Below are 12,042 nucleotides of genomic sequence, written 5' to 3'. Positions count from 1 at the left end.
TAATTTTATTGTATTTTTTGTCTTTGAGTTTTTTATATAGTGGGATATGGTTGTGGATTTCTATATATTGAACCGTCCTGTCATCACTGGGATGAAGCAACTTGATCATGAAGGATGATCATTTTGATGTGCTCTTGGTCTTTGAATGTGAGAACTTTGTTGACTACTTTTGTATTCTTGTTCGTAGGGAAATTAGTCTGAAGTACTGTTTTTGTGTTAGGTCTTTGTGTGGTTTAGACATAAGCATAATTGTGGCTTCATTGAACGAATTTGGTAGAGTTCCTTCTTTTCCTATTTTGTGTAATAATTTGAATAGTATGTTATGAGGTCTTTTATGAAGGTCTGATAGTATACTGCAAATAAATCAATTTTGTCCTGTGCTTTTGTGAATGTGAAACTTTTAATAATTGTTTCTCTTCTTTTAACAGTTGTGAGAATATTCACATGGTTTATATGATCCGGATTTAATTTTGGTACCTGGTATCTGTCTAGAATTTAGCACATTTCATTGAGATTTTCCATTTTTGTTCAACATAGGATTATGTAGAAGGATCTGGTGTTATTTTTTTTAATATCTTCAGATTCTGATCCGTCCATCTACAATTCTGATATTGTTAATTTGGATACACACTCTGAGCCCTCTGGTTTGTGCAGCTAAGGGTTTATCTATCTTTTTGATTTTCTCAAAGAATCAACTAATCCCTGATTTTGTTGATTCTTTGTATAGTCCATTTGTTTCCACGTGGTTGATTTCAGTCTTGAGTTTGTTTAATTCCTGCCTTCTACTCCTCTTCCTTGGTGAAGTTTTTCCTTTGATGACTATAAACTGACCTTGATTACCCTTTGTTAATTTTTGTTTTAAAGACTATTTTAATCCATATTAGAATAGTACTCCAGATTGTTTCCTGGATCGTGTGCTGGAAAACATGTTTTCAGCATTTTTCTCTGAAGTAGTATTTGTATTTCTCAGTGAGGTGTTTCCTGTATGAAGCAACACACTTGTTACTGTTTTCGTATTCAGTCTGTCAGACTACTTCTTTTTATTAGGGAATTGAGTCAGTAGATGTTCAAAAATATTAGAAACCAATAATTGGATTTTTTTCTTTTTGTTGTTGTTGCTGTTGTGGTTGTTGGTGTTGTTGCTGTTGTGGTTAGACATGAAATTATGTTTATGTGTTAAGTGAAATTAGATTACATTCTTGATTTTGCAGAGAATTATTTCTCCCCTTGTGTTAGAATTTTCATTCCATTATCTTTTGTAGAGCTGGATTTTTGTAAAGATTGTATAAATTTGGTTTCACATGGCATATCCTGGTTTCTCCATCTACGTTATTTGAGATTTTTGCTAGAGCTATTTGTCTGGACTAACATTTTTGTTCACTCAGGGTCTGTATGGCATCTGCCCAGGCTCTTCTGGGTTTCATTGTTGCTTAAGAGAAGTCTTGTGCAAATGTGTTAGGTCTGCCTTTATATGCTACTTGACCTTTTTCCCTTACTGTTTTTAATAGAATTTCTTTGTTTTGTTCATTGGTGTTTTTATTATTACGTGAAGGGAAAAAGTACTTTCAAGTCCAATTTAGTGGTAATCTGTAGGTTTTTTTTTAAATATTTCTGGGCATTTCTTTCTTTAGGTTAGTGGAGTGTTCTATAATTTTGTTGAAGATATTTACTGGTCCTTTAAACCTCCTAAGTCTTAATTCTCTTTTATACAGATTTTTCTTTTGTTTGACTTTTGCTCTTTTGTCAATGTAGCAATGTATCTTCTGCACCTGAGACCCTCTCTTTTATTGCTTTTTTATTTTGGTTATGCTTGTTTCTATGACTTCCAATATCATTCTTGTGTTTTCTATATCCAGGGTTGTCTAGATTTTTTTATTGTTTCTATTTACATTTTAGGTACTGGATGGTTTTGTTCAACTCTTTCATCTATATGGTTTTGTTTTCATGTTCTTTAAGGGATTTTTATGTTTCCTTAGTAAGGGCTTCTACTTGTTTTCCTGTGTTGTCCTGTATTTCTTTAAGTGAATTATTTATGTCCTTGTTAAAGTTTTCGAGCCTTAACATGAGTGTGAATTTAGCATGTTTTTCAGGTGTGTTGGAATATCCAGGGCTTGCTGTGGTGGGAGATCTGAGTTCTGATGATGGTTTCTGTTGCTTAGGTGCTTACCATTACCTCTTGCCATTTATTTCTTTTCAGTATCAGCTGTTCTTGCTGTCTCAGCAGTGCTTTCCCCTTACTGCAAACCTTTGTGTCAGCACTTCTGGAGACTAACTTTCTCCCTCCCTGCATGATCTGGGTACACAGTGCTGATTTCCAGGATCATTTCTGCATGCAGGCAGAAGTCAAAATTATTCTGTCCCAGACTGTTCCCTCATTGGTTTCTCTTTCTAGAGTGTTCCAGACAGGTTTCTCTGGGTCCAGAGATATGAACACAGTATGGGTTAGTCCTGTGCTCTCAGGATTGTCTGCACTTCTGAGACTCTCTCTCACCCCTTCATCTGTACAGAGAGAAGAGACACCAGGTCAGCTCCAGACAAAAGCCAATCCTTATTTTTAAAATAGTGGCATAGGCACAATGCCTATCTAATAGTAAGCAAATCAATCGATTTTTTATCACCATACAAAATTCATGCCAAAGAAAATCTTAAATTTTATCAACATACAAATATAATTTCCAGTGTAAAAAAGTAAAACGTCATTTTTTTTAATAAAAAAAATGAGGATTTCTACAAATTGACATTGTGGCTAGAATGTGTTTTGCATTAAATGTAGATATAATAATCTATCCAGTTTTGCAATGTTTTATAACTTTGCTACTTCTTCCTACATTCTCATTAATCATAAACCCATGGCAAATATAAACAACAAATATCTAAGGTATACACAGTATAATAGTCATGCCAAAAAATTATTCTTCTAATTAGTTTAGGAAGGCATAAGCAAATTCTTAAGTCCACAGTACCAGAAGAAAGTCAATATGAGTCCATGATTTTCCAAAAGAAATATGAATATTCACCAGCCCTTGAGTGTGAAGATTGTGGGAAACAGAAAAAAAGTAACAGGCAATTAACCTCAACGTAGCACAGGATATCCAAAGAAAGGGCAATGTAACTCTCCATTCCCAAACAATCGGCAGCCCGAGATTCCTCCCATACTATGAACCACTTTAAAATCTACAGTTCCCAAGGCTGTTGGGACAATGCAGAGAAGGGTGTCAGTCTTTTTACACACAGCAAAACTGAGTCTAAGTCACTCAAGTAAATTTGATGGCTAAAGAAAGAAGGTATTGAAACAGAGGTGCACAGATACCTAGTTCAGAGAGAATGAAGGGCAGTAATCGTTATTCCCCAACTGGCAGACTCTCTAAGAGCCAAATAACTTAAGGTGCTTTCCCAGTTTGTTTACTTTGTTAAACTGTTTTACCATTCGAAGTATAATAATAATAATAATAATAATAATAATAACAGTAATAATAATTAATAATAATAGTAATAAAAATATTGCACTGAACAAATAAATAACAGTGATGAACGTGCATGAGTATGTCAGTGGAAAGTCTGTCATAACTGAGCAATTGGTGTCAAGTATTCTGCTCTGGAATGTGTGGGTATAGATCTGTTTCATAGGCAGGTTATGCACATTTTTGAACCCTCTGTAGAAACAGCGAAGTGTAATGGACAATGAGCTGTCTTAATATACATGCTGTTAAGGTACCTATATTCAGGTAACAGATTCCTTATTCCCCATCCAAGAAACTCCTGCTGAGACCATGAATATTGGGTGACCATTGTAAGGTCTTGAAGGCATATCTTGAAAAACCAAACATGTTCAAAATAGCAGCATATATGATATGGAGCTCTGAGAGTATGCACCTCAGGGGAAATGATGTCTATGGGTTTATGACAATATCCTCTGATCAAGAATGTTTTGATCATTTCTTAATAAAAGTATAGTTTTGCACTTGTTATTAATTTTCCTATATTCAATTTTTTATGATGGGAATAGAGATTGCATGTTTTGTATTTTGTGCTGTGTATGTGTTTTGAATGAATTTTTTAATAATTCATATGTGTGGTATCCAACAGCTGTATGTATGCCTCACTACCCAAGAGATGGAATGAAAGAAATATAACAATTTTTTGACATGCGATAAAAATTTTGTAAGCAATCTCACAACATCTGAGGTTTTACCTGTTAATCACAATGAAGGCACATCACTCACTTAACATAATAAGACAGTCCTAGAAGCTTATCAAACCCACAAATTCTATAGTGTAATAAGAAAGGAAGAAATGCCTATTCCGTGACTAGGTGGGAAACTTGAGAGGAGTTTCTTTGGAGAAGCCACTTTCATTCTTTATCGCATTGAGTGCTTTTTGGGGGGGAACTACTTATGATCTTCTGAGGCCTGCGTGTTATCATTTTTCATGTTCCGTGGTCCAATATGAATTAACTTTGATTTACATTCTGTTTCTCATAGGAAGGATTTGTCTTGTTTTAGAACACTACCATACAATAATAATCCTATAAACTTGTGATTATATGTTCACATGAACTCAACCCATGTTCAGAACAACCATAGCTCAGGCATTGCCAAATTCTGGATTCTGTGTACTGAGACATCTTGGCAGTTTTAAAAGTTTTTTATCTTGGCAGTAGGCCAGCAGTGTCTTGGATTCTAGCCTGAGGTTAGCTTGACTATAAGAGCTCACTCATCAGGCCTGGAGGAACAGTTAAGCATGTTACACTCTATGGAACCTGTGCCACATATCTTAGTGTACCAAAAACCTGAGTTTTCTCCAAACATCAAACAAAAATTCTAAGTCTGGTGTAATCATTTCTTCAGAGTCAGACATTGTACCAAATTCTGGGAATAAGGACACACATCATGATAGCTTCCTATAATGTTCATTGGATTCCAGTATGCATCCAGACCACATACGTCAAAAGAAATAGTACTTAAAGTGGACCCCAGATGTCAGCACTGGCCTCAACTTGAAAGAATGACAGATACATATCCTTAGAAAGAAAAGGAGGAGTTTAGTTCCCGCATATTAGAAGGATACAAAAAGACACAAATGTGTATGCAGAAATACAGAGGGAAGAAAAAGATACAGGATGAAGGAAAGAAAGAATGTAAAAAACATGGCAAATACAAACAATCACACTCACATGAAACAGAAGGAAAGAGAGTAACAGAAAAAGACAGAGAAAGAGAGAGAACAAAGTACAGAATTGTATATGGTAAAACATGCATGAATCAATATTATCTCAGAGCATAAGGCACAGGGAACAAGAGGAATGGTAATGACCTGGGGACTATATGTCAAGTAGTGAAATGATGTGTGAAGAGTTTTCTAGAACTGCTAACAAAGCCTTTTGTTACCAAGCACCTAGAAGGAAGGAAAAAGTCACCACCAGTCACACCAACTAGAATCTCACACACCTCATAAGAAAAGGTTATTTCAGAATGCATCATAGAAAAACAAATTCCATTGCCTCAAGCACTGAGTTCTGCATTCAGTACCCAGGCTCTTGTATTCATTTGGATAAATCAGGTTTTATTTCTGGTATTACTCTTGCCCAAGCTTCTCATTCTTCCTTCACTGTGAGATGCCTTTAGGTCCATGAGCTTAGCACAGGAACACACTGTAAGTATGTTGTCAGTCACTCCATTTCTTTCTTCTACTGCTGCTGGTGAGGAAATTTATGGAATACAGTGGTTGTTCATTAGCCTCTGTAGGTAGAAAAGTACAACTGAACTTACAATTCATGGAGGCATAGAAGGTCAACACATAAACCTAATTTCCAACAGAAAAAGAACATGCCTCACTCCCCCAAAGGTATAGGCCCAGGCTTGATCTGCTTGCTTTGTGAATTTATGTTCTTATATGTCCCTGCCAAGAAGTGTTTATATAAGAAGCTTCAAATTTCCTCTTCTCCCCTGCAGATAATCACAGAAATATCTCATCAAGCTTATTTCTAACTGCACCATAAATAACTTTTCTTCAGAAGTTTCAAGGCATGATTTCTGAAGCTAGGGTTATAAAGAGAGTGATCTCATGATTTCTCATTCTAGGGCCATAAATATTGTTTAAAAAGTCAGGCAAAGGAAGTGCATGGTCTACACACCAATCGATTTATATCACTAAATTACAAAAGCAACATAGAATTGACCAAAAGGTTTCTGTGTTTTTTTTTGTTCATTGTCTGTGATAGTTTCTTGTCTGCACTAGACATTTTTCTATATTCTTATGGAATCTTTATTCCCAATTACACCCCCAGGGTCTGGTTAAAGAAAGAGGCAAAATGGGCAACAAAATAGCTTTGAATTGTCACCTCTTGGCTTTGAAAATAGGCAAACTAATATTCTTCAATCCTTGACTGTCACAGATTATGGCAAGGAGGAATGTTCCTTTGCTACCCAATATCTGAAATTGTCATGCCTCAGGATTAGAATGCCCATCTCAAGGAACTCTCCTTTGGGAAGCACCATATTCCTACTCAGCAATCACTCATCCTTTCCTGGTCCATTTTTTCTTGTTGGTTTACACTGAGTTGTAATTTAAGCTTTCTTCTGCCCCACTCTCTTCTCTGAAAACTCCAAATTCTTTCTGCAAAATAGAATCAGGAATCATCCCAATATATACATGGATGTATCCAACAGGCATTGTCTGAAAATTAGAAGAACTCTTGCTGTAGTTATAACACTTGAGACATCACACAGAATGACAATGACTCTCAAAATTCAACAGGATTATCAGAAAAGAAACAACTGACAACATCAGGAATGGTCTTTGACTGTTTTTAATCAACTTGGTGTGTTGATGAGAATTTAAAATTCCCTTTCCAAGATAACTTACACAAATATGCCATTGAGAAGCTCCATATTCCAAATCCAGTGAATTTTCTAGGCTTGAATGGAAATAGCTAAGCTCTTACACCTTGGGGAACTTTTGTCTCAAAGTCTGTTTAGGAATGTTGCATCTTGTCTTCAAAATGTTCCTACTTATCACCAAAAGGAATTACGTAGTCCTGAGAATGCTCACCAGGATGAATGAACAGGAGGAAAGACAACCTGCTTCACCACATACAAGTGCCTGTAAGGACAACGAGGAAGAGTAGGCAGGTTTGGGTCCAATGTGGGATTTTTGTTAGGGGTACAGTCATAAAAACCATGATTTTAAAATTTGCCACAATATGCCATAGCAAACATACAATGCAACCATGATGGTGGTGGGAGCAGTGAAAAACTGTTGGCAGACATAATAAAGTAGTGTAAGCAACAAAAGAGAAAATTCTTATTCTTAGTATGATGTTATCTTCTTTGCATCAAGTAAACCAAAGCATGATAGGATATATGCCTCTGAAAGTTAGTGAGATTCAGTTAGAAGAAAGAAAAAAATAAATGGTGGCACAGGAAATTGTAGTAGAGTTGGCATAGGTCAGTTGACAGAGTTAATGCTTAGCATGTAGGAAGACAGAGTTCACACTGGGGCTCTCCTCATTGGCTTCTGTGACGCTGTTTTTCATCATAACTATTGGGAATGGATAGCAGGATGATTTAAACAAAAATATAACAATAAAAATCAAGGAACCAATCCACTCTTTTCAGAGCAGAACAATTAGGTAATTTTTAAAATTTGATTTAACATATATTATTTCTAGAATACATTATTTTTGCCTGTGTGCGCACATCCACATGTATGTGGACAAACACTTGCCAAGATTCCATTAGGAAGTCAGAGTACGACTTGTAGAAGGTGTTTTTTTTTTCCTTTTTCCTGTGGTGTATCAATACACACTTAACAAAAAAACCAGCACAATAGTCCCATCAAGAACTTTCTAGAACAAGGTCAGGACCAAAGATAATTTGATTTCTTTTCATCAAGTAATGACATAGAAATCTAAATAGATTGCTCTTTAAAAAAGGTCAACTGTACAAACCCCATAAGCTGAGCTAAAAAAGGATATGTTCTCCCCTGTGCTTTTCTTGTCAAATTTTTACACTAAAGCTACCATCACACAGAGCTAACTAATATATCCCTAGATGTTAACTTTTTAGCATATTCTCTCATATTATATTCCATTTCCATATCTTCCCAACCATGCAAACCACCAACATCTCCATTCATACTTTTATTATACTTTTAGAAAATGTTAAGTATTTCAAAGGTATCAATCAAGTTGCAATGAAGCTAGGCATATGCCTTCACATTGAGCCTAGGCACAAATTCTAGTAGGAGGTCAAAGATACAAAATGGAAGCAAAATCACCAGGAACATTTCCTGATTCCTGTGTTAGGAGACACACATAAACACAAACTACACAACTATAACACATAATTAGAAATTGTATGTGCAATCCTATGCCCTGCTTGTTTGGAAAGTCTCAGTGGGCCACTGTGAGGCTTGTTGAATCTGTGGGTTTGGTAGCCATGTCCTCGAAATCTCTGCCTCCTAAAATCTTGCCTTCTCTTCAGCAGAATTCAATAAACTCTGCCTAATGTTTGGGTATAGTTCTCTCTTAATCTAAGTACATCAGTTGCTGGGTGATGCCTCTATAATGATAATTTGATGAAGCTCCAATCTATAAATATAAGAAAGTGACATTACAAATTATTTCATTCACTTATTTTTGCCATACAGTTTTGAGTCTAGTCTCCTTTTTTGGGTCATCTAACATACATTACTCTCTCTCAAGATGGTGTCAGGAGTTGACATTTTTGGCATAGGACTCAAGACAATCTATGTGTTTCTGAACAGAATAGTGTATAAAGACAGTAAGTTGCATTTACACAAAACAGTATTTAACAGCTGATAAAAATATGATACCATGAAAGTTTAAACAAATGGATGGAACTTGAAAAAAATTCATCATGAGCAAATTGCTCCAGAATCACAAACCTAAACATTGTATGAACTGACTCATAAGCAGGCATTAATTTCTCGATGACATATTTCTCAATAACTTCCACAGGACAAGTAAAAATTTTGTATGTCCAGATTAATATTAGGTGTTAGATGATATATAGTAGAATGATATAGTATGTTACTGATCATGTCCTAAAGTATGTGTCTGTGGAGCAAATCACACTATAAACCAAAACACATATCATTTTACTATCTATCTTTTGCTGCCTTCAATATATGACCTAGGTTGCTTAGGATTTACAGAGATGAATCTCTGCTTATGAGTTCTGCGTGTATAGCAGTGAAACATCACATTGAAAAGAAAATTGTCTCAAAAGTAAAGAGTTGTTAATCGAATTCTCTTTTATAAAATATACATTTATAAAACAAGCTTTAAAGAACAGTCAATATGAACACTAAAGAGTAGACTTTCCAAATTTCAATTAGCTGTAATAAGATCATATATCATCATATAACCATATGAAGTCAAAAACAAGAATAGAAAATTAGAAACCAAAAAGCAAACAGAAAATTATGCTAAAAGCCATTCTCTCACCTCACATGTAGCAGCACAGGCCAACAACCTGTTGGTGCTTTTGACCACTTAGAGGCAAGGAAATCACCAATATTCTCTTATACTTTGTTGTCAAGGAAAGAAATCAAGCCTAAAAGCAGTCTAGTTTGTTCACTGGATGTATGATATTATGGCCTGTTTACATTTTAAAAATGAAACATGAGAAACAAAAATCATCCAAGGAATTCTGTGATTTCCGGGCTTGGAGATTATGAAGTGACTAGTGATGCAGAAGCTTCATCTGTTGGAGGCTCTCCCACTGGTTTATTGACCATTCTAAATCATAGAGCTATTTTGCATATATGAGTGATGAATGCAGTTAAGACACATGCCCAGAGCAGACCTTTGAAAAGTCACCTCTCAGGATGCAGTCTGCCACATCCTCATCCTTGCTGGAAACTCAATATTAATATTTAATTGAAATCATTTTTTACCCCCAAAGTAAAATACGCAAATAGTATCTGACCCAGAAATTTCTCAACCTTAAACAATGTTAGAAATTTTTCTAAGTACTATATGTTCTTTGTTCTACTAAAATAAATAAGTGTTTTTCTCTTAAGATCCAGGGCAATCATTTTGTACAATTAATCTACCATAGTCAACAGTATAGGAGTGATATACATGTGATCCATGATGACTTTCTGATGTATCACAACATTTTAGTGAAAGACACAAGAAAGCATTGCAACCAAACCACCTGAAAAAGTAAATGATGGAAGATTTGTCTTTGTGTTCGTGAAAACTGCAATTTGTACTCAAGCAATGTTAAAGAGTGAGCCCATTATGCTGAAACATAATTTTTGGAGTTGAATGTCTGAGAATATACATGCGCAAGGATCTGGAACCAAACATAAACCTGATTTTCCATAGGACTAGTGCTGGGAAATTGCATCATGGCTCTTTATATGATTAGGCTATAGAATACTTCCATGAAAGTTCATATCATCTCTTCAACAGAGTCATCTGCAATGGACTCATAAAGAAAACCATTTCATGTACTCTGTGCAGAAATAAAAATAAAAATAAAAATTTTCAAATAATATATTATGAGTAGAGAAATTTCACCTATAGCAGTACAATCTAATTTTTTCAGGGAATGTATATTAATAAAGATACAATTTCAGGTACAAATGACTCTGTGTAACTTGAGATCCCATAATTAGAATTCAGAAGCAAGCAGAGCTCAATGCATTCAAAGGCCGTCTACCAGGAATTGATTACAATTCACACAAGGAAATGTTAATGTGTCAGACAAATAGAATAGCAAATATATGTTTTCCCTGAAATGAAGTACTTTTGACTAGATGAGAAAAATATTTTGACATATTCCTTCTCTCCCTAGGGCTTATGCTCTTGCTATTGAGGAAAATGTGTAAGAGACAAGAAGAGAACTAAAAAGACCCATGTGATTCGACTGTCCATTCCCAGCCTAGTTTCCTTCATCATCTGGAGTAGTTCAAAATGATGTTGTGTCTTTTCTGTTCAGTCCTTTTAATGGATGTCAAGATACTTCTGTTTCTTTATGTATTGGAACTTTCCTCCAGTCTTTCCTAATGGCATACATTAGCATATGGTGTCTTTAATAAAGAGATATGCATGGACATGCACAGATGTTCAAAAAAGGGAAAAACAAAATCAGAGGATTTTTGAGAGCCAGGGAAGACAGAACCTTCCCTACACGTTTCTGAGTAAAAGCACTGTTTTCAGATAGTGAGTAAAGTAGGGAAACTAAATCCACACCATTAGCCAATGTATACATGTGACTGAATCTACCTACAGAACTCACATTAAAATTAGACTAAGCACACCAGATTGTAGGGAGCCGTATTGGATTTGGGCCTGGCTGCTTTGTGGCTCAAAGTGTCTACATGATTCTTGGCTGCATGGCCACAGATGTTCAACCTTGAAATGACTGTCATAAGTCTTGAGAGTGTTGGACAAAAGCCTCTCCCATGAATTTACGGCACAGGAAGATAACATTCACAGGATGTTTCAGTCTGAGCAAACACCAGATGTCTCCGGCGTCTCTATCGCATGACCTCTTCATCTTCTGCTCTTGGTGCTGGGATGCCCTTCTCCCTCCATCCTTTGTGTTTCACTAAGGACACTCCCCCTACCTGAAAGCCTTAAAAGCTCTAACGTTCGCCCCAATAAATGAGACCTTGACAATAGAACATTTGCTTGGTCTCCTTCTTCTCTTCACCCCCATTTGATACACAGGTAGAAGGCCTCTTCGGGACCCTGAATAACTGGACCTGCTGGACGGGTCACCAGATATTTCTGAAGTGGTTGACAAGTTTTCTATCCATCCCTAGGAAAGTCGAAGTGCAGTGCAGAGTATGCTTATTGTGGGTAAAATCAAAACATACTCTGCTTAGGAAGAAGAATCAATACTCTGACTCTGTAGCCCCACCACTAAAGTGTCCTTTCCATATCCATGGTCATGTTTTCCATTCCAGAATATATCCTCTAGTAAAGAAAAACTCTCCAGCAACACTCACAGAAAACAGGGCAGACAAAATGCATCTTAAACTATTATCTGTAAGAACCAAGAA

The 12,042-nt window shown here is 35.9% G+C and overlaps 1 protein-coding gene across 1 annotated transcript in view; it reads left to right on the top strand.

Annotated features, from left to right (window-relative positions):
* Nucleotides 1-11,654, top strand: part of LOC148001920 (uncharacterized) — a 97,898-nt gene extending 86,244 nt beyond the window's left edge. The window contains exon 4 of the mRNA XM_087579755.1: nucleotides 10,830-11,654. Coding sequence (XP_087435881.1) covers nucleotides 10,830-10,882 — 53 coding nt within the window. The 3' untranslated portion in view covers nucleotides 10,883-11,654. The remainder of the gene's footprint in view (nucleotides 1-10,829) is intronic.
* Nucleotides 11,655-12,042: the final 388 nt, after the last annotated feature.

This window comes from Rattus norvegicus, chromosome 12 (assembly GCF_021556685.1).
Source record: "Rattus norvegicus strain SHRSP/BbbUtx chromosome 12, alternate assembly SHRSP_T2T, whole genome shotgun sequence".
Taxonomy (NCBI): domain Eukaryota; kingdom Metazoa; phylum Chordata; class Mammalia; order Rodentia; family Muridae; genus Rattus; species Rattus norvegicus.
This window is presented reverse-complemented; position numbering and strand designations above follow the sequence as displayed.